At 39.8% G+C, this 21,965-nt stretch overlaps 2 protein-coding genes across 3 annotated transcripts; both read right to left on the bottom strand.

The window, feature by feature from the left end:
• Nucleotides 1-435: 435 nt before the first annotated feature.
• Nucleotides 436-10,357, bottom strand: tfcp2 (transcription factor CP2). 2 transcript variants are annotated; one of them, XM_071477200.1, is made up of 16 exons: nt 10,016-10,357; nt 9,467-9,675; nt 7,661-7,812; nt 7,163-7,239; nt 6,909-7,014; nt 6,544-6,650; nt 6,090-6,242; nt 5,888-5,998; nt 5,267-5,355; nt 5,036-5,084; nt 4,127-4,220; nt 3,667-3,757; nt 3,328-3,434; nt 2,092-2,234; nt 1,876-1,927; nt 436-1,742 (listed from the first exon to the last, which is right to left on the bottom strand). In XM_071477200.1, exons 2-16 carry the CDS (start codon nt 9,586-9,588, stop codon nt 1,705-1,707), a joined length of 1,491 nt encoding a protein of 496 aa, XP_071333301.1. In that variant the 5' UTR covers nt 9,589-9,675; nt 10,016-10,357; the 3' UTR covers nt 436-1,704. The 2 variants fall into 2 exon arrangements, with proteins under 2 accessions (XP_071333301.1, XP_071333302.1); XM_071477201.1 differs by lacking the exons at nt 436-1,742; nt 1,876-1,927; nt 2,092-2,234 and adding an exon at nt 2,813-2,961 and having other exon boundaries at nt 10,016-10,156.
• Nucleotides 10,358-10,753: 396 nt separating this feature from the next.
• pou6f1 (POU class 6 homeobox 1) lies at nt 10,754-20,303 on the bottom strand. Its single transcript, XM_071477196.1, is given in 13 exon segments — nt 10,754-13,148; nt 14,353-14,521; nt 14,606-14,741; nt 14,846-15,079; nt 15,774-15,902; nt 16,012-16,265; nt 17,058-17,283; nt 17,944-18,080; nt 18,230-18,419; nt 18,747-18,786; nt 18,788-18,826; nt 19,355-19,450; nt 20,162-20,303. Coding segments are annotated over 12 exon segments (1,926 nt in total). The 5' UTR covers nt 19,381-19,450; nt 20,162-20,303; the 3' UTR covers nt 10,754-12,802.
• Between the last annotated feature and the right edge of the window lie 1,662 nt (nt 20,304-21,965).

The following is a 21,965-nucleotide window of genomic DNA, read 5'->3' as shown; positions in this document are numbered from 1 at the left end:
ATGCCCGGCGCCGGGGCATGCTGGGAAATGGAGTGAGGTTTTTTTTTTTCTCTCTCTCTCTCTCTTTAGCGTCTTTGTTCATATTGAGCAGAAACAAATGTGCTAAATTTGACAATATCACGACACGGATGTTTTTTTTTTTTGGTTTTTTTTTTTAAACATGAACCTGCATCCTGGTTCCAGGTTTGTGATTATTATTGGCTCCTCATAACCCAGTTTCCATGGCAACAAAATGACAGTCAAAGTATTGAGTAAGCCCCCACATCTGTCAAACAAAGGGACAGCTGTGTTAAATATTATTAATAAAATAAATTCACCTTTTAACACTTTCTGTGAGAGTTAGAAACATTTAGGATATAGCATTTAAAATAAAAAATTAAAAAAAACATTTTTATTTTTGCAAAGATTACAAGGAGAGACAGATGGCGACTGATACATGGGTAAGTATTTTAATAATGCTGATGAGATGCAGGCAAAGATGGTTATCTAAAATGTCAAGCTATTAATTTCCATGTAAGCAGTACAATGAACTGAACATAAACTAACCATATCTTTTCACATGCAGCTCTGGTGTGTCCAACAACCCATTAAATGTATTAGTATTTGGAAGTGGTTACATCCAAAATCAACAATGAAGAGACGTAAGTAAGTAAAAAAAAAAAAAAAAAAGTATTTAAAAAAAACCCCCTCCAACTTATGCATGACTTAATGCATGATTCAACATGAAAGCATCTTAAAGCAATGATCTACTTAAAAAAATAATGTTGGGAAATGGCCGCAAAGATTTTGCTTAATAAGCAGATAGGGATAGGAAGCACATGGGCCGGAGACACTTTGCTGGTGTGATCACTAATAAAAACAGTGTTTCATCATCTTTCAAGATTCATAAGTAACAACCACGTGGGCCAGTACGTTCTCCACACTATGACAACCTAACAGTGTTTGGGAGCCTGAAAAGACTTTTTTTTCCTCTCAAAGTAACAGTACAAACCAATGAAAGACTGAGATTCTTATCTTTCAAAGGAATTACACAAGCACAGCTGGATTCCAACAATTTCCCTTAATGTCCTGATTGCTGATTTCAATGCCTCTTGTGGTTATCTGATGAGACTGTGTGTGTGGTATATCTAACACTGTGTGTTAGATATACCACGTCTCCTGCAGACTGGCATAAGTGGATCCTGTGAGGCAACCTAGCATGAAGACAAGAAATCATGCTGCATTGCAGACTGAAAGTCAAGTACTGTCACTGTAACTGTCTCTATTTTTTTTTCTTTTTTAGATGCTGTTTTTTTTGTTGTTGTTGTTTTTTTAAGAGACAACAAACTGTTGATTCTGAAGCACAGGGTTTTGGCACACCAGATGTTCAGCAAACAAATAAACGGTGATGGCAGCTGTAGTTCCACTAACCCATTTCATGAGACACAAGCGACAGAGGAAAACGCAACCCTTTACAGGAGGCAATGGCAGGGTGAGAAGGAGAATGTTACTTCACTGCGGTAACAGAGTCATTCCCTTAAAAGTAAGACAATAAGGTATATTGAGGAGAGGGGCCAGAGGGCTTCAGTCGAATGTTCCTCCTTGCAGCATTAAGGTTTTTTGGGCCATCGCCACATATTCCAAGAACATCGAGGAGCGTGAAGCTTCAGAGGGGCTGACTGGATCGGGTCGAAAGGAAGGCTACACTATTCTCCTGCCCAGTATTCACTTCAAGATGATGTGGTAGCCATCATTCGTGTCATCTGGAAGGAAAAGGAGAAGAAAACATAGCAGAGGAAGGTTTTTAAAAATAAACTTGCAATGATAAATCAAGGTTCTATGTTATATATAGAAACAAATAAATCATCATCTGTTATTACTGTCACGCTCATGTACCTTTCATTGTGTCCAAAACAAAACAAACTTCATCCTGGAAGTTCTGAATCATCTGTTAAAAAGAGAGTGCACGTTAACGTGAGAGGGAAACGAGCGAAAGCTGTTTACTAACACGTGTAATGACAACCAGTTTCTCATGGTCTCATCTGTGATTTGAAAGTGTAGCCTTAGAAGCAGAGAGCAGGGGATTATAGGAAAAAACAACCATGATCTTACCTCATCACTGACAAGCACATGGATGCCAGTGGGACCCTGTTTAAAGATCTGGTTTATCTGTCTGGGTGAGATGTTGAAGAGCTGAGCGATCTTCTCTGTCAGTTCAGCGGCTGTGAGCTCCTCCAGGTAGATGGCGTGATATACTGCATCCAGACAGAAAGGCAGTCTCGATCAAAAACTATTCCTTTTTCTGTCACGGTAAAATCTGTACTTATTGTATGCGTCATGATTACACTATAGTTTTCAGGGAAATTTTAAATATTGTAAACATGATGGCTGTATTTAGTATTAAAATATACTTTGTACAAAAATACAACACAAGCCAGAGTCCTCTTGTACATAACAAGTGATTCATTTTACTTAAAGCTACACCAACAGGAGCTTGTCTGACATAACTTTGGGAGCAGGGTTGGAAGGCATGAGCAGCAGCCACTGCCACAGCAGAACAAAAAGAGCGGTGCCTTAAGACACACTTGAACTTACAAGAAGTAGTTCAACATTTGGGAAATATGTTTATTCACTTTCTTCTTGATAATTAGATGATACTGATACCACTGTCATGTCTGTACAGTGAATATGAAGCTACACCCAGCTGCCGGCTAGCTTAACATGAAGACTGGAAACAGGGGGAAAGGCTAGCGTGGCTGCATCAGAAGGTAACAAAATCCACCTAGCAGCACCTCCTAAAGCTCACTAATTAACAAAAGTTAGTAAAGACAAAAAAACAGCAACTTGTGGTTTTACAGGTTTATTGCGGGGCTACATCTACGCCAAGTGCAGTGACTTCATCCCTGACCAGCTCAGGGTGATGACAGGACTCCAGGTTTTACCACACGGACATGAGAATGGGTCTGATCTTCTTATAAACTCCTAGCAAGACAGCAGATAAGTGTATTTCTCCAAATGTCAAAACTATTCCTTTAAATGTCAGCAGAAATAGATCCAGTACTGGCAACATGGTTCTTTTGCCAAGTGATGACTGAGACGTGGAATACAGTAACCGCTACAGCTATGGCTGCAAATCACCAAGTATGGTGCCAAAACTTTAAAAATAGTATTACCAGTTTTATAGCTGTTATTACGCCACACTGACACTGTGACATGTCTAACAAGGCCTCCTGGCTGTTCAACTGTCAAGCCTGTGGCTCTCTGCCTTATCAGCGCGCTGTAATTCAAATATTACTTTATACACTCTTCTAAAACAAACATGAACATGAGCCACAAACATGGACTCACCAAAGAAAGTGTTGGCGGCAGCATCTCCGTTTTCGTGTTTCAGTTGCTGTTCCCGTGCCTGCTGAGACTCCTGGCAAACGTAGATGGTCAGCCTCGGACGTACCACGCTGTAAAAGCAGCATCCACGCAGAGAAAATAACAAAACGTCCATCAATGTATGAAGCCGTTCTTTCCTTCATATTATATATATATATATATATATATATATATATATATATATATATATATATATATATATATATATATATATATATATATATACACATACACATATATATATATATATATATATAGTATGAATTATATGTTTTCAGGCAGGATTACATAAAGAAGACCCACCGTCCCTTCAGTGCATTGAAGAGTCGTATACCGTCTGCTGGCCCACAGATCTGAATGACGTCCTCCCTGGTCAGCTTCAACAGGTCTGCCCCTGGTACACAGAAACAAGACCCTGCTTAAGAGCGGAAAACCCCTCCCTCTACCTGTGAACCTAGATTACACACCAATAATTTGGTTTTGGGTTATTCAACAGTTTGCAAGTGTAGCACTTGGTCCTTGTATAGTGTCCTTAGTGAGGTCACTATACAAGGCCAGCTACAGTCCAAGGTGCTGGCAATCTTTTTTTGCCTTGATGAAGGATACTTTTGGTAAGCTAAGACTTTTTTCACCCTGCACCCACTAAAATACAACATGTTTCTTCCAGATCTTCTTGGCATCAGCGGCAGCTGGAGGTGACACTACGCTAAAAGAAGTTGTTGTTATTTGTATAATCTGTTTCTGTATCCAGGGGCTGCTTTACCTGAGAAGTTGGTGAAGAGCCGACAGAAGGGTGAGAAGCGGTTTCTGTGAAGCCATTGCTGTGCATCCTGTGGGGTTGCTGTGGGTAACAAATTCTGAGAAGGAAAAAAAACAACAAGAGAGAACGTGAGTCAAGACACACAACTGCAACAATCTCAAAGACCACATAAGAGTTAGCTCACAAAAGTCATGTGTCAGATTACTGTTTGCTTTTTACAGCTACTCCATCATATTTGTCTTAATTTAAAAAAAAAAAAAAAGAAAACGTAAAGACAAAAAAAATTAAAAAGATGATGTCAGATTTCATGAAAGCTGCATTATTTTGTTTCAAAATGTAGGGATCTTTCAAAGTCAGCCTTTTGCAATTAGGCAAAAAACTAACTATATCCAAAAGTCTGTTTTAAAGACAGAAAGTGAAATCTGCACAGTAATTGTGCTCTCAACATAAATTAGCCTGAGATTACCTATTTAACCTTTTTAATCTATTTAACCTCGAGTTAAATTATTAGTGGGTAAAAATTATGCAACAATTTAATTTGCACTGAGGTTTACTCATCTTTATTAATTCTTCTTCAGTTACTCTCCCCTCCCTTCATTTCTCAGTGGGTGTATGTGACTGAGCATAACATATCAGCCTGACCGCTGCCTAAATATACAGCGCGTGCAGAATTAAAGATTGTGACATCAGGTTAAAAGGTTAAGTAAAAGAGGCATTGAATCATTGGCTTCTTCCCTGTAATGCACAGAAAAGAGTTTCAGTGTCTTCACTGGGAGCTGAACTTGTAATTTTTTCTTTTATTTTTTTATTTGTTTTCAAACTGTGCAGGTGAATCTACTGGCAGGCAGATGTGAATATTACTATGCAGCGGTTCAATATGAATCTGAAAAGTGAAAAGACACTTGTACTTACATCTAGTACCTGAACAACAGGCTCCGGCTGGTGGTTTGGTGATCCATTTCTAAAAAAAGAAAATGAAAATGTAACCATGTCGGAATCCAAGATGAATTCTCAAATGTCGTCTACATTAAGAAGAATCTAAACATCACATGTGCTCCTCATTAACCAAACACAGGCAACATGTTTTATGGTAAATGACATTCAGGCAGCATCAATTATGAAGCACTGGTAGAACTCTCTTACCCCTCTGCAACTGGGAAGCTGTTGTGTGTGCTATTGAAGCCGGGAGATGGAGAGTTGTTGAGGTATGTAGCCTCAGGCCAGGGAGAGCACTGCAAAAGATCAACACTTTGGTGTCTACATCACCTCAGAAATACATTTGTGCTGCAGTCAGTTATAAACATTTATCGACGCAGTTTAGTCTGTCTGCGTGATAATGGAGTCATCATCAGTTTCTCTGCAGCTTCTTCTTAGTGAGGATTTGTTGCTTTTCTCTTTATTATATCAGAGTAAAGTGAAAATCTTTGGTTTTGGGCTGTTGGTCAGACAAAATAAGGAATATGAAGACATCACTGTGGGCTCTGGGAATGTATGAAAAGCATATTTTACTTTTTTTTTGACATTTCACAGACTAAATAATAATTTTGGAAAACAAAATTGATAATTAATTGACATTGCAGCTCTAGTTGGAATGGGTGTCAACATTTTAACTGCCCATCACTTAACTGTTTTTTATTCTTATCCCAATTTTCCCATTTCTGGAAATAAGAATATGTTCCTCACTTCACTGTTTTAACGTTTCTGCTTGATGACCCCTCTTTTTATCATATCATAATTTCCCCCTTTTTCAATTAATATACTAACCTCTGTCAGGATTGTGGTTTCATAGGATGGCTGGTACTTTTCCTTTTCCTGTGGCGCCCTCTTCTCCATCTTCTCCCTGTCCGTCTTCTGCTTTCTGTCTGCACCTTTGGGCTGAAACAGGTCATGAGGGAGTCATTACGGTGGTGGCCATGAACGACACTGGTATAGACCAAAACAAACAAATGTTTGTCAGTCCCCTCACCTTGAAGACCTTGACCTGGCAGGAGGCGGAGTGGAGATGTTCTGTGTACTCTCCATTCTCATTCTCTTTAAACGTGTCAATCTGGATGCGGAAAGGCACGCCCTTTTCTCCTCCGTGCTTGCGCATGGTGAATTCTGTGCTGATGCAGTGAACCTAAAAAAAGACAAAGGAAATAAAAGTGAAATCTATACGGGAATGATGACATAAAATAACACCTAGGTCTGTTGAATCAATAGATGAATATATCTTTGCTAAATTGTTGTATTAGTAATTACTGCCTGCAGAATAACATTCAATTTACTTGACATTTTGCCAACAGAATAGATGAGTACACTGAATGTTAACAAGCTTAGCACCATAATGCAAAAATGCTGTAAATTGCCTGAGATTACTGCCATTGCTTTTAATGAATGAAAGTAATTCAGGAAAACAACAGTGTTGTTCATCATGCTACCTGGATAAAAACTGAGGTTCTTTTTGATGGGTCCCAAAGGAACTCCACAGTGTTTAGCTGAGTAGGGTTAGCCCTGGGGTCGATTATGCCGACTGACATGGGGATATCTGCAATGGATCAATGCAAAACAGGCTGTTATCAAAAGAGTTTTAATGCAAACCATCTCCAAAATATCACCACTGTCATCTTGTGCTTGAAGGTCACTTTAACAGTCAATGTACTGAACTGATTTTATCTAAAATTACTTGGTTGGTTAATATACATACAAGGCTGCACAGCACAGCAACATTCTTTCCACACACAGAAGAAGAACCAGAACATCTGGAACCTTAAAGTAGAACGGTCACGTTTCGTTCAGTGCTCACCCAGGTCGAGGATGCGATCCCCGGGCCTGTTCCAGCGCCAGCCTTCCAGCTGCTGGTGCTCTGTGTACTGAAGTCGTCGGTCGTGAAACACCACACGAATAATGCTCTGAAATTCAGAGAAATTCTGTTTTTACAAAGGATTCAAGGGTCATGTAAATTCTATTCAGGCACTTTTATAATGGTTTCACCTGACAGACACTGACCTGTGCGAATGTATGGTTATGTTCGTGTGAAACGGCACGTCAGAATCTTACCTTCACCATTTTGCCAGTGATTTCCGGAAGTTCCCCAATTTTCCGATTGTCAAGCATTCTAATTTCATAGGACTGCCCTGTAACAACAAGTGCACATTGTAAATAAATGGCTCTTGGTTCCCACCAGGCTGTTTGGCTGACACCAAACATCCACAATCAACTGTGGATGTTTGGTGTTTGGTGTCTTTTTGCAACATTTGCAGTCAAGCTAATCACAATAAAACCAAATACACTGTGAGATAACAATGACTAAAGAGGTGGAAAAGAATGTGTCACTATCTTGGTGCTAGTTTCTCAAAACATACCCTTGCAGCAGATACTGAAATATATTTCCATACTGATTGTTTCTCTCCACATCTAATACTAACTATCAGAAGATTTACAGTCATCCAGGTAATAAAATGTGGGAACTGAATTTCAGTGGCTTTTGACTCAATGTTCTTGGATCTCAATAAATTTACACAAAGCAGAAGAGTAGACTGTGGCCGGGATCCAGACCTTGGTTGAGGTAGGTGAGTGTTTCATCATGCAGTTTAACGGCTGGCGAGGTAGCTGCACACAGAACATACTGGAAGGGAAGGATCTTGTCGTCAGTGTCTGGAGGCAGGTTGGGCTCCTCCTGCTTGAAGATGGGGAGGGCAAGTACATCACTGGAGAACAGAGACAAAAAGAACAAAGCGGTCAGTAAGCTGCCAACGTCTGATCACCACACTTCATTGTTGCCTTTTCATAAAACAAGTCTGCAGACAATAAATATTGATAGTGAATTGTTGGAACTTATTATTTTAAACCTCATGATAAAAATATTGTTAAATCTTATGGAGAGTGAAACACTGCCTACCATCGCCAGAAAACACTTGAGGCTGAATGGTGGGTTATTGTGTTTGGCAGCTTTGCAGTTCATTAATTATAATGGTGGTAATTTGGGCAACATCACTAAATACCCAGGTATCCAATCAGTATCTCATTGCTCCTCTCAACAAAAGAATTTCATGGGAACAAGCAGGCACTTTGAAGCTTGTACAGAATCATATAACAGAGCACTTAACCAGCCAGAAAAGGACACAAAATAGAGTGAGCTTTCCCCAGCAGAGCCAAGCACTTGAGTCAGCTAAACCTAAATGCATTTCACATAATTTCCATCATGAAAAACTGAGCAGAAAGATCATACATATCTATCTGGAACTCCTGAATAAGACCTCAACAATTACACACCGCATAACTGTGTGCAGATATTTACAACCAGTGATTCAGGACTTTGCTGCATCATCTATAGGAAAAGTCTAATTCTCCAGTCACATTTCATCAGAGAGTATTCTTCACCTGATTGTCACCAAGCACTGTACTGCTTTGCAATTCATCTGTATGCGCTTATTAATCTGCCTTTCTGCTATCTATTCAATACAGGACTTAACATATTCATTTACAAATTCAAAGCGTGAAGAGATTTCACTGTTCAAGCTGCAAACTGGTGCAGACACAAAGCCTTGATGAGAGACAATGTGAAACACTGCATGTTAATAAAGCTGATCTGCACGGAGAAAAATAAAATACCCACAGTAAATATCCCTGACCTGTTACACAATAAAGAGCTCAGACAAAAACATGTTTGAGAGGGGATTTAGAATACACCCGTTTGAATATAACAAACATGAGAAACAAATAACAAAGTAAGATCAACAGTCATAAATCCAAGGCTACACCTAACCATTATTTTTACGACTACTATTTTTATTATGCATTTTTCCAAATAATTGATTAGTCTAACCGATTTGTCTATGAATTAAGAAAAAATGCCCATAACAGCTTTCCATAGACCAAGGTAATGTCATCAAATGCACACATTCAGTTCACTATACTATTAAGATAGAAAAAGTAAAATAAATAAATAAATAAATCAGATTTAAGCCATCTGTGAATGTTTTTGACATTTTTGTCTGAAAATACTGTAGCTGCCAATTAATTGTCTGTTCATCAACTATTTGATTACAGGAATTGTTGCCACTCTAACATCATCAGACTGGTAAAAGCTCAGGGATGAGTGAAAACACACACTGCCAACATTTAAGCTTAAGCAGGTAACATAGTTTCACTAACTGTAGAAAGTGAGAAATGAGGGAGGCATCGCTTTGACAGCACTTTTACTGCCACTGTTTTTATCAATAATTACGTCCCCAAATATTACAAATAGAGAACATATGGCGCACACACTATTGAGTCACAAATCAGATGGCGTGTTCAGGTAAGAACAGTAGCCCTGCACTTAAAACAGATTATTCAACCCGTTCAAAAGTCATACTGTACCTCATGCTGTATGCCCCAGCACCAAGCTCCTGGCCAATGCCCGAGAGACTGGCATCAAAGTCCTGGACCAGTCCGGACTCGATCACTTCATCCGTGAGAGGTAACTTCAGAGCCCACGCCATGGTGGTGGCAATGTGGAGATCTTACGGACTGCAGTTCTGGTTAAAACTTAATCCAGGTGTTATACCTGTGTCCCACAGGCTTCAGATCTTTAGTGGAGAAAGTGACATAAGAAGTTTATTATCATCAAGTTTGGCCCCAACTCTAAACCCCGTGAAAATATGGCGACATCTAAACGTTTAATCAAGGAAAATAAGATGGAAAAATGCAAATGAAGAGCAAGTGCAACTGTTAGTAGCTAAGTAACTAAGTTATTATTCTGAGCAATGCAGAGCTTCAGAGGTTAACGGTAAGTTAACGGTACTCTGCACACGTTTTATGCAACCGTGCACCGCTGCAGATCAAAACAACTTGTGGTAAGCTACGATATATTTAGACTTTGCTCGTTTTTATTTGGTTAGATACTCCAATTAAACATGCAAAGCTTACCTTCAAGTGAGATACGTGTAGCTACTTGCTGACACCGCGACTGTTTCGTGCCATCATGTCGCGCTCCTTCGTCTCAGCACTAAAATAAACATGTCGAGCTAAACACTTAGCTAGCGACGTAGCCTGCCAGCGAACTTAGCCAGACAATGCTAGTCCTTCTAAGCCTCCGCTATTGGGGATTCATGAGGGGGAATTATTCCTGAAAAGACATATCTACAAATGAAAATGCATTAAAATGATCTCTGCTTCCTAAATATATGTAATATAATGTCTTGCTTTTGTTTGTTTATCTAGTTCCGTCAGGAAAAGGAGCTGCCGTAATTTCCGGTTCGTCTTCTTCTTCGTGTTGTTAATTTTGCAGTCCTAGCAATGGCCTTTGGGGCTCATTACCACCGCCCACCGCTCATAGCCAGTAACACATGAGGTTGAGTTGCCAGTTTTCCCTTTGTATTTTTTTCATGAGCATCATCAACATTTGGGGTTTTTACCTGTTGACTGTTGGATACTGTTCCATTGTGTTAATATGTTGTTTTTCACTGTTTGGGGAAATAATAAAAAGTGTCATGTACTGAGGGGGTCAAAAGGAAGTTGACAGAAGGTTAATCCAGCCATGACTGCAGGAGATATTTTACTTGTATAAAGAACACATTTTTCAGTCTCTATTTGTTGTGGAGGCCAGTGGTTATTATCAACTACAGCCAATGCAAAGACAGAAAGCATATCAATAAACAACAATAATGAGTGATTAATAAAGAGAGGTTTTATTTATCTGACAGAAAATGACAAAAAGCATCAAACTTTTGTGTTTCCCTTGTCTCACTAAGACCTGAACTTTTTGTGTGCTTTGCAAAGTCAAAAAACTAATAGTTGATATCTTATTATTATGATTTAGCTATTCTTTTCTTTTCTTTATTGATAGCTTAGTATAATAAACAATATTATATATATTGTCTTCCCATATTGACAGTAAAACAAATGTTAAAGAAAGACCTTTGTAATATTAATTATTTTTATGTTTAGGCATACTGTATGTCCACTGCAATGTAAGACTACTGTTATTCAAAAGGTAAATTATGAGGTGGAACATAAAATGCACCATTCAACATATCATTCACAAAGTCAAATAAAATCATTTACAGATGTGATTAATGCATATTAGCATTTATATTTAATCTGCAGTATTTTACATTTTATCTGCATAAAAAGTACATTAATCTCAATGATAGATGTTGCTTGTCAAGTTGATTATTGCAATTTTGCCAGTACTGCTACATTTTGGAAATCAAAGCTTCTTGCTGTTCAAAGACTTAAAAATGAAGAAATTAAATTCTTTTGCAAACACAACTGAAACCTTGCACTGTACTTATAGCATTTGTAACACTTTAACTTTCTCAGCTGTCAGTAAAGTGCAAAGAATTCTTGAAGAATTGGCAAAGACAAAGAAAACTGTAACAGTATTTTTCCTAAATATAATAACTCCATGTTTCACATGCAAACACTCCTCTAATTCATTCAGACCGAAATTCAAAACACATTAAACCTCAAAAACCTCATTTCTTGGCTAAACAGTTAATTACTTTTTTTGAAATTCAGTTAATCAGTTTGATTGATATTCGGTTTAGTGTATCTAAAAAAAAAAAAATCTGGCACTAATGTTTCAGGCATTGTGAGATTATTTCAAATTGACTTTATAATGGGCCAATTAAGGTCCTATTTTGCAATATTCTTTAACTTGACAGGAAAAATGTCACAGCAGCAGTGTCAAGCCATTAAGGGAAAAGTCACAACAGTGAACAGAGAAAGACAAAATACTCTCAGAGTATTATAAAAACATTAAACGGAAAGCGTGAGAAGAGGACAGACTGTTGTGAATTCACCCACAGATACAGCATGTGCATTTGCAGTAACTCACTTATCAGTAACTCACAAATGAAACAAACTTTATAAAAAACTAAAATAAGTTGGCATCATGGGCAACAGCCTGAACTACTGCTTTATTTTAATAAGAACTCATTGTCTGTGGAACATCAGAAATGACCCTCTCTAAGAACACCCAACAGTGTGACACACTTCATATTGCTGAATAAAATTATCAAAGCCAAACAAGAAAGAAAATGATAAATTAAATATGTCTAAATGATTATCAATCAAACGACAAAATGATGATTGTCCTGAAACACTTGCTGCTGAGTCAGGAGACCATAGAGGGCAGGGTGATTTTTGGTATTCTTAAGACAACAGCTTTTGATGAAAACAAGGTGATAGGTCATTGCCCACTTATCCCCTACAGTCTTAATTATGCCTGTCAGAGTTTATGTTTGCAGAGCTGCTCATGCAGTACAAATATTATGTGACTACAAAGTAAGCCAAAGTGGCATGAATGTGATTAAACTCAATGTTAGTCAATGCTCACTCATTTAAAATAGCTCAGAGGGGTAGCCTATAAAACCACTTGTATAAAAAGTCATCAAATGTTTTTAAATATGATGTTATTATCACTGTATATGATATGAGGACCATGCAGTTTGACTTAGTACCCACCACAGAAGTAGTGTACATATATACAGCTTTAAAACACAATAATAACTCGTTTTAAGTATTCTTTCAAAAAAATTTCACTCATGTTATTTCCTTCATTTTCTCAAAAAGCTCATATTCTTTCAACCTTTTACAGAGGTTAAATCATATTTACAACACTATTTACATCTGTGTTATTGTATTAAATGTTCAGCTTCCCAACAGAAAAAAAAAAAAAGATCAGTGGCAAACGTTCCCAGAATGAGGTCACTACTGAACCTGGAAGACGTTAATCTTGCTTGTGTTTTTCAGCGTCTGTCTCCGGTTGCAGAACCATACCCGCACAACCTCTCGGTCATAGTTTAGCTCTCTTGCAATTTCAGTAATCTCTTGACCTGTCGGCAGTGCATTCTTCTCAAAGTAGGAGTTAAGAACCTCTATTGCCTGCGGTGTGAAACTAGTGCGCCGCTTGCGTTTTTTCGAAGGTTCGCCGCCAACAAACTCCATCAGATTCTGCTGGCCTTTCTGGTTCCAGTGCTCGGCTTCAGCCAGCCACTTCTCCAACACCGGCTTTAGCTTCTGAGCACTCTTAGGTGTGATATCCAGCTTTTCAAACCTGCAGTACAAAACAAAGTTCAGTCTGAAGTTTTTCATGAGTGCACACTACATGCACTGTGTCTCAATATGACATAGATCTGCAGGCAAGTAAATTATATATTTTGCGTACCAGTTCAAGTTTTAACCAGCCTATTGAAAAATATCTCATTATTTGACTTACTGACCTCTATATAATAATGACTCCATTGCTGTTCATATTAAAATGTCACTTTCAGACCGTGAACCATTTGGAGAAGTCTTAACATCTATACTCACAGACGTCTTTCTTTCTCCTTAGAATCTAGCCTAAGCATTGAAAGTGTTATTGGCTGTTGATGTTAGATTACCAAATCACATTGATGGATTAAAGAACTAGTTTGACATTTTAGGAAATATGTTTGCTTTTCTTGCTGAGATTAGATGAGAGGATCAATATGGCTCTTTAAATATGAAGCTACAGCCAGTAGTTGGTTAGCGTAACTTAATAAGGACTAAATAAAAGACATAAAGACTGGAAACATGGGGAAACAGCTGGCTTGGGCTCTGAATAAAAGAAACAAAATCAACCTATCAGCACCTTCAAAGTTCACTTATTACCACATTATGTCTTATTTGTTTAGTCCAGACAAAAACTATTGGTGCTGATACACAGATTTAGTTACCTTTGCACAGAGCCAGACTAGCTGTTTAACCCCTGTCTCCAGTCTTGATGCTAAGCTATGCCAAATGGCCGCTGGCTATAGATGCATATTTAATGGGCAGACGTGAGAGTGGTACCAATCTTTTCATCTGACTCTCTGCCAAAAATTAAATAAACGTATTTCCCAACATGTGAAACAACTCATGTAAAATCATTTTTGATTTAAGGAATAATAAATATGAAGCGTTACTCAGAAATCCTTCAAATCTACACTCAAAGACTTCCTTATTAAAGTAGCTAAAGCAATGAAAGTGTCATTAAGTTACCTAAATGCATTAACATTGATTTAATCATGTTTTTTTTTTTTATGACACTGTGTTCCACTCACTCCACTGAGCATGACTGCAGTAAGATAATATCAGCAGATGAGCAGGTGTTAACATGGGTGCCATGACTACATTCATGTTGTGACAGCATTGGAATTGTAATTTGTGTGCATGCAAATGTGGTCGACGTATACACAAATCAAATGCACTGTGCACGCCCTGTCACTGATGGCAACATGAACAGGGGAGTCAGTTACCTGCAAATGGCAGACTGGCTGTAAGCCGGACCCTCAGTCGCAGTCAGGGCCTGCCCTACTTGTGTCTGCGTGAGCCCCAAGGACAGCCGGCGGATCTTGAAATTCTTGGCAAACTCTCGAATTTCCTCCAGATTAATGCCTTCCTCACTGCTGACTACCTGCTGGGGTTCTACAGTTGTGAAGAGTCCGGTTAAAAATATCTACCTACCATAAAGCGGATCTATGTTTGGATGGGAGAAGCAGGTGTACATACTGTTCACAAGCTGGCCCACTTTTGCTATGTCTCCACAGGTGATGGGTACTGTGGAGGAGAGCGAGGTGGCGGTCTTCAGAACAGATGGCTGCGGGGCGATTACAACTGGTGACTGGGTGACAGTAGTTACAGAAGCCTGGGAGGGAACAAATAAATCATATACTTAGATGTAACCTGTCATAATAGATGTAATGGTCCTTTCTGACCTCAAAACAAATCCAGACAGATTTTTGTGTCTACCTGTGTATTAGGCTTGGTAAGCGTTGGAGGAGCGGCGGCTTTGGGCAGCACTGCAGCAGAAGTCACAACTGTGGCAGGTCCATTTCCTACAGTGGCAATGATCTGGCCCTGGGTGTTGAGAAGCAGCTGCGGGGTGACAGTCTGGACCTGGAGACCCTGCAGGGGGAGGGTGGGAGTTGCGGCCCCTCCAGCTAAAGAGGCTGGGTTCACCAACAGTGGGAGGGTTCCTATAACCTGTAAATATTGTTTGAATAAATAATTGAAACTGGACCCTCTGTGATAGTTTTCACTGTCAGGACATTCAATATCCTCTCATGGCAGTGTGTTAGCTTCTGGGAAATAAGAATGTCCTATTAGCAGTTCACTTGGAGTAAAAATCATGTCTTTCAAGATTAAACGCTGCACTACTCACCGCAATGAGCTGCAATAATGGAAAGACTGAATAATGGAAATGTTTGAGAGGACAAATCAGTTTCACAGAAATTGTCTTATGCTCCACTGACTTGAAATAGCGCTGCTGATTGATGTTAACTGGAGGCTGAAGCCTTTATTCCCAGAAACAGAAACACAATACGAAAACATTTGATTGTTCTTGGAAAGGGCTTGATTATCAATCAAAACACATCAATATGAAAATCTGCAAAAATAAAAATGGCATTATGTAAGGGGAGCAAATTGTAAATTACTTGTTCTTATACCATTCACATTTTGTTATGAAAACTGTTATGTCTTCTTGTCAAAGTCAATCAGTCTAGTTTTTTTGACTAATGACACAATGCTACAAAGGACATTTTTTCAAACTGATCCTCATATGTAAGACATCTTCCCTTCAGCTGAAGTCCAAAGTAGAGAGTGCAAGGGTCAAATCTAAACACACAAATAGAATAGAATCGAATAGAATAGAATAGAAGTATTATTTAGCACCCACCTGTCCCTGGGCATTTGTGATGATCTGGTTGGTGATGCCAGCCATGTTGGACATGGCACTGGTGATGATGGGAGTGGAGGCGAGGGAACTGAGGAACTGGGGCTGTGCTCCCAACGAAGCAGCATTGATCTGGGCAGAAAATCACACCATTGTCCATTGAGCACAGGAAAAAAAAAATTACATGACTCATAAGCCAGATGTTAACAGCAGAGAGGTGACTACACAGTGGTGCTCTTACAATAGCGGGATTGAGGGAGAGTCCTGCAGTCTGCAGTGCTGCCACAGATATGTTGGACTGAGAGACGGTGGTTGTGGCCGTGGTAGCCTGGGCTGCCGCCACCTGAGCTGCAGTAGCCTGAGTCACCTGTGTCGGCTGAGACGTCACCTGCTGCACAGCAGTCTGGACTGGCTGCATGGAGGCTGCTTGAGGCTGGAACATTGTCTGTGCATTCGTCTGCAGCTGGGGCTGGACTGAGTTCAAGACTGTCGCAGCTGAAGGAGAATTCAAGGGTGTGCAATCTGTTAGAACCCTGAGATGATTTTTACATGAGTTTAATGTGAGAAAACTGACTGAAAATATTATGACAACACTGAGAGTTTATAGCCACGCTAGCAGCTCTGTGAGGCTGTACCCAAGTCCTTACAGGCCTCTTCTAACGTCGTGGTAACATAAACATTATGTTTACTATGTTCACCATGCAAGGTTAGCATGTTGGCATGCTAACATATGCTAATTAGTACTAAACACAAAGAATAGCTTAAGCTGATGGGAATGTCAATATTCTGTAGGTATGTGCAAAATGAAAAGTGAAGGGATCAACAAAGCTATTACGATTCATCCATGAGGTGGACATAAATGTTTGTATCAAATTTCATGACATTTTCAATAGTGGTTTAGGTATTTCACTTAAAACCACAAATGTCAACGTGCTGGAGACAATAATAAAGGCTAGGTAATCACCAAAGTCATTAGGATTCATCCTCTGTGGAACATGAACATCTGTACAAAATTTCATGGTAATTCACCCAATAAAAGTTGAGATATTTCAGTGAGGAACAAAGTGGTGGACTGACCAACCCTAGCCATCCCTAGAGCCGCGCTGCATCTCAAATACTGTCAATGAGTGAGACGTCAAGAGGAGATGGTATGTGTGTGTGTGTTGTGATTTTATGGCACCTTTAAAGTCAGGTGTCAGCTGTGAGGTAGCCAAAATTAAAATTAAAATAACACAATCTGGATGAGAGAGGCCAACTGGCTGGAACACATGCACAGACAGTTTGTACCTTGGAGGCCGGCGAAAGGCAGCTTGAGGAGGTTTCCGGCCGTGTGAGCTGCTGCCAGCCCAGGAAGAGTAGCTACATTGGTGGTGGGGAGGGTGAGAACAGCCAGACTGCCTTGGCCACCAATGGAGCCCGCCATGTTCAGAGGGATGAGCAGGGGCTGACCCAGCGACCCCGTCTGGGCCATCATGCCAGTCATCAACGTGGCCAGGCTTTCCTGGGTCAGCACCTGATGTCGTGCAGTAAAAGATCAGCTCTCCATCAGTATTTGTGACTGGGATGAGTTCATTTTTTTCTCAGAAGGTACTTATTCCTCCTTTATCTGTTTTTACTGTCACTCTGGTGTTTTACAGGGGCAATTTTACCAAACAGTGGTCTTAATACATTTTTTATTGCCCTTGAACTCAACTGATCCATCTTCCTCTGCTGTGCTACTGGGATTCCTTTTGTTTGTTTGTTTTTTTTTTATATTTGATGTTTTATTTTTTGTTGTTGCAGTGGTGTGTATTGGTTTGAATTTTCTCCAATTGTTTCTACAGCCTCAGGCTACATGTTCAGGTGTTTGGGATCAAATTTGTTCCATTTTTCACATTCACAATGTACTGGAGGCAACTGCCTCAGTCAGCGACTTTAGTAAATCACCTGCAGTCACCTGCAGGTGACAATCGTCTCATTAATCCTTCTGACACATGAATATTGGACAAGTTATATGTGAAGAGGGCGAAATGCTAATGAGGCTTTTTTGCCCTCATCACTTGACATTTCACATTGCACTTTCAAGGCCAGTGTGCCAATGACCATTGTTTCCTCCTCCTGTCTACAATATCCTTCCTCTGATGAGAAAAGATGAATATGGAAAGTGCACTCAGTGTGTAACTTGTAGTCATACCTGTGGACAGCCTTGTACAGTGATGGGCATGGTGGCCTGTGGATGCGGCATGGACACACTGATGGGAACAGCAGGGGTCAGCGTTTGGACAGCGGGGGCCGGGGCCTCTACAGACACCACCTGCTGCTCGCCCAGCACTGCAGAGGCACAGCCAGTGTTGGTTCTTGCTGACATTTGAAGTGATTTTCACAGCTGTCATTGGCATTTCAGTACAACTGTGTCATGTGCATATGAATAATAAAAAGCCATCAGCTACCCTTCGTCATCTAGCAAAACCTTGATTTACCTATTCCTCCTGCGCTCTGGGGCGCAGTGGGGCTGTCCTGGGTGCTGCCGCCCTCAGTTTGCTCTGCCTCCGGAGCCACCCCCTCCTCAGCTTTGCCTTCAGACTTCCCATCAGTTGCTGATGATGGCAGAGACGCGTCTACCTCTACCTCAAGCACACGAATAGTCTCATGGCCGGACATCACAATGACCTGCACAGTGATCGGGATTAAAAGCAGAGATGACATGTAGAGCGAGCTGCCTACTCTATTGCACCTCTTTTGTTCAAGCTTCAAGTTAAATTTTATCATTAATAAATATGATAATAATCTCACTTCATCTAGCACCTGAAGGGTCACAAGAAAAAAGCCTATATTTATTTACCCCCCTCGTCAATTTGCCGTCTAACTACATGTAGTGAGTCAGATTTGGCTTATGGTATGCAATCATGAAAGACCTAGAGGAGGGGCAGCAAGACAACCTGGGCTGGAGGACAAAGTGCAGAGAGACAATGCAGGAAGAGAGAGGAGGATGCATACCTGGTTGTCTTTGGCAGGGAATTTCAAAGTGCAGGATTTAAATGGCTGAAAAAAGACTTCTGCAGTCAGACAGTGAATGGCTAAGGAGAACAGAGAAGCCAAGCACATATTAGGACACAATGACTCAAAACAAAATAAACAAACAAAAAAAACAATACCAAAAATGAAAATGAAAAGAGCATGAGTACAACAAAACAATGATAAGAGCATCAGCCAACAAGCAGCTCAAGCAATGCTCTCTTCAAGATCCCCTCGGTGAGGAGCATTGCTTTTGTTTGCTGACTATGTCTATGTACACAGATTGTTACTAGAGAGAGAAAAACCACAAGTAATTGTTAAGCATGGCAGTTTAAAGACTGGTAACTCACAAGCACAGAGCAGCAGGAATTATTAGGCGATAAAACACAAAAGTGGTTCCTGATCTCAATGAACTGCTGTGTGGAAGTTAATCCTTCCGTTATGATATGATATGCTGGCACATGGAGGGTGACAGGAGCAAACAGCAGCAAAGAACTTGAAGACAACATAAGTCATAAGGGTTCAGCTAAGCTCTGTGTGGCTACAGCGGGAAGACAGGGCCTGTCACTGTTCACACAGGTGAGTGTTACCTGCTCATTGACAGTAAGCGGGGCATCTTTGGCAGGGAGGTCCTGGGAGTTCATGGCTCGCTGCACCACCACCACAGTCACTGTCTTCCTGGCATTCTGAGCAAACACACACAAATCAAACAAAAAAACTACTCCAGATTTAGCCTCAATTTTCTATCTGATCTTTCTTAATATCTTTTGCAGACACTTCAGGCACAGAAATGCAGAAAGTTTCGTCTCTGTGACCCCTGTAAACCCCTACTATCCGCACTTGAGGGGGCAAATGCCGGTTACAGACCCAGACCCACATGCAGAGGACTGTTTTTTTATTCATGGCTATTTCTGTCATTGCAGGACCAGACTATTTGGAGGGGCCTATAAACAGGCCATACTGTGTTGCACACTTCAGCTGCAGAAAACCGGGTGAAACACGCTAATCGTGGACATAAAGTGGTTCCAAATTCATCTCGGATCAAAAACAGATTCAAGATGATGACTTTCCTGCTGCAATGCCCCCGTTAGAAATGAGGATCTGTCAAAACTTCGGCGGGTGTTGATGGGCTCCCCACCCCCATCCCGGCCAATAAAAGTCTCGCCGCGTCGGCCACTTTTGGAGACCACCACTAACCACCAAGCGCAGGCGACAGAAATCATCTCGACCCGTGCCTAGAGACCGAATATTATGTATTTCCCTCTCTTTATCATAAATATATAAATTATGCTAATTACGAACATTGCATATTAACCAAAACTCATTTCCTCTCGCCATTTCGCCGCTATGCGCGAAGAGCAGGCTCGAACAGAGTCCGGATATTATATTCAACTTACCGCGTAAATGCAGCTTATTTGCTGTAATCCCCGGCTCTTATAAAGGTCCTTGTCACAGTTTGTTTCAGTCACACATAATTAAAAATTCATCTCAGCTCCCAGACAGGCGCTGTGACTGCACACAAAAGAGGTATTTGCATTGATAAGGAGGGTTGCAATGTTAGGATCTCCTCTCTCTTAATATTTAATGACGACGGCCTTTCTGCAACAGTTCAGATGATCGGAAATCCTCCAGGTGTCTCACAACATCCTATTTCAGCTGTAAAGTCCGAGAAAATTGCCACAAAATTGGCCTTTTGCACTACGTCATGAACATAATTTATGCAAGAAAAAAATCTTGCATTGAAAAATGTCTGCCTCGACTTGAGAGCTGCCATGGCTCTCTTAAAGGGGAAGCACCTCGATAAAAGCTGAACAGCGCGGGCAGCCATGAATCATTGAAGCAGAGAAATAATACATGAAACTCTGTGCTGCTTAACAGTTTCTTCATACCGCCTTTTGTCTAACTAGCAGTGCGTTTGAATGGCCTGTTTACTTCTATGAATTTATACAAAATTATGAAAACAAAATTCCCTCCAAAGAGAAAAAAAAAAAAAATGCTCACATTGTGTTTTTGCAGAACCATATTTTTATCTACTGGAGAGGGAAACTTTTGCTATATTTTGTTATTTATATATTGAATAAAATAGACTCACTCATGGATGTCCCTATTACATGGCCATGTAATAGGGACACCTGCTGTGATTTTGTGTGTGTACTGTTAATTTGGCTAAGTGGAATTATATGCATCTGTATTTATTCCTGATTGACTTAATAATGTATTTTAACTGTCAAAACTCACAACTTCAATTTTAAAAAATGAAAAAGAAAATAACCCACATAAATATTGCAGCTACATTATACACACACTGTGTAGGTGTATGCTTCAAATTTACCTACTTGTTTTTGTTTGGTTTGGTTTTGTTGTTTGTCAAAGAAAGAATTATTTGCTATTTATGAATTTGAAACCCTACATAATGATACTGTACTGGGTAAAGACCTGCATTGAGTGATTTGTTATGTTGTTTTATTCCCCACACTGATTTGAGCATGTTTTTAATGTATAAAACATGTTTTTAATCCTTAACCACATTATGACAACAAAGCTAATTATACCTTGATCATACAAACCTCCAGCACACACATGATTACGTTTTCTATGATCTCAGTTCCACAAAATGTTAGTGAAAAGTTATTTTGTCTCCTGTCGTTTTATCAATATAAAGCTGTTGCTGTCGTGTTGTTTTATAGTAATAAAATAAAGTATTTTGGAAAAAAAGGTACATCAAATGTTAAAAAGCTTGTGTGAACAGATGCAAGCCTTAAACAGGAAGTATGACGTTGCCATGGATTCACTGAGTTACAACAACTTAAGCCTAGTTTTTTTTTTAGCCTTTATTTGTTCACATTTTGTAAAATTAAATATGCCAGAATAGCTGTTAACAGATCATTTTTCCTATCTACCATTAGATGCAACATTAGACAACTAGCACTGAATTACTTTGATTACTGCAGGAATCTTAAAAACATGATGATCAATCAAGTTCCAATTCCTGTAACATTAGCCTACATTTTTCACGTAATTATAATCAGTCCAATTATTATTATTATTATTATTATTATTATTATTATTATTTTTGTTCGTGAATGAGAAAACTGTTCACCTTCGCCTCCCTCTTCGGCTCCCCTCGGCTTCCGTCGGTAGGGGGCGCGCAAGCCGACGAAGCGCTGCGTGCGTCGAGAGCGAGTGACGTCACCACTTCCA

This window comes from Trachinotus anak, unplaced genomic scaffold (genome assembly GCF_046630095.1).
Source record: "Trachinotus anak isolate AG129_WGS33_773 ecotype Australia unplaced genomic scaffold, CSIRO_AGI_Tana_v1 ptg000004l, whole genome shotgun sequence".
Classification (NCBI taxonomy): Eukaryota; Metazoa; Chordata; class Actinopteri; order Carangiformes; family Carangidae; genus Trachinotus; species Trachinotus anak.
This window is presented reverse-complemented; position numbering and strand designations above follow the sequence as displayed.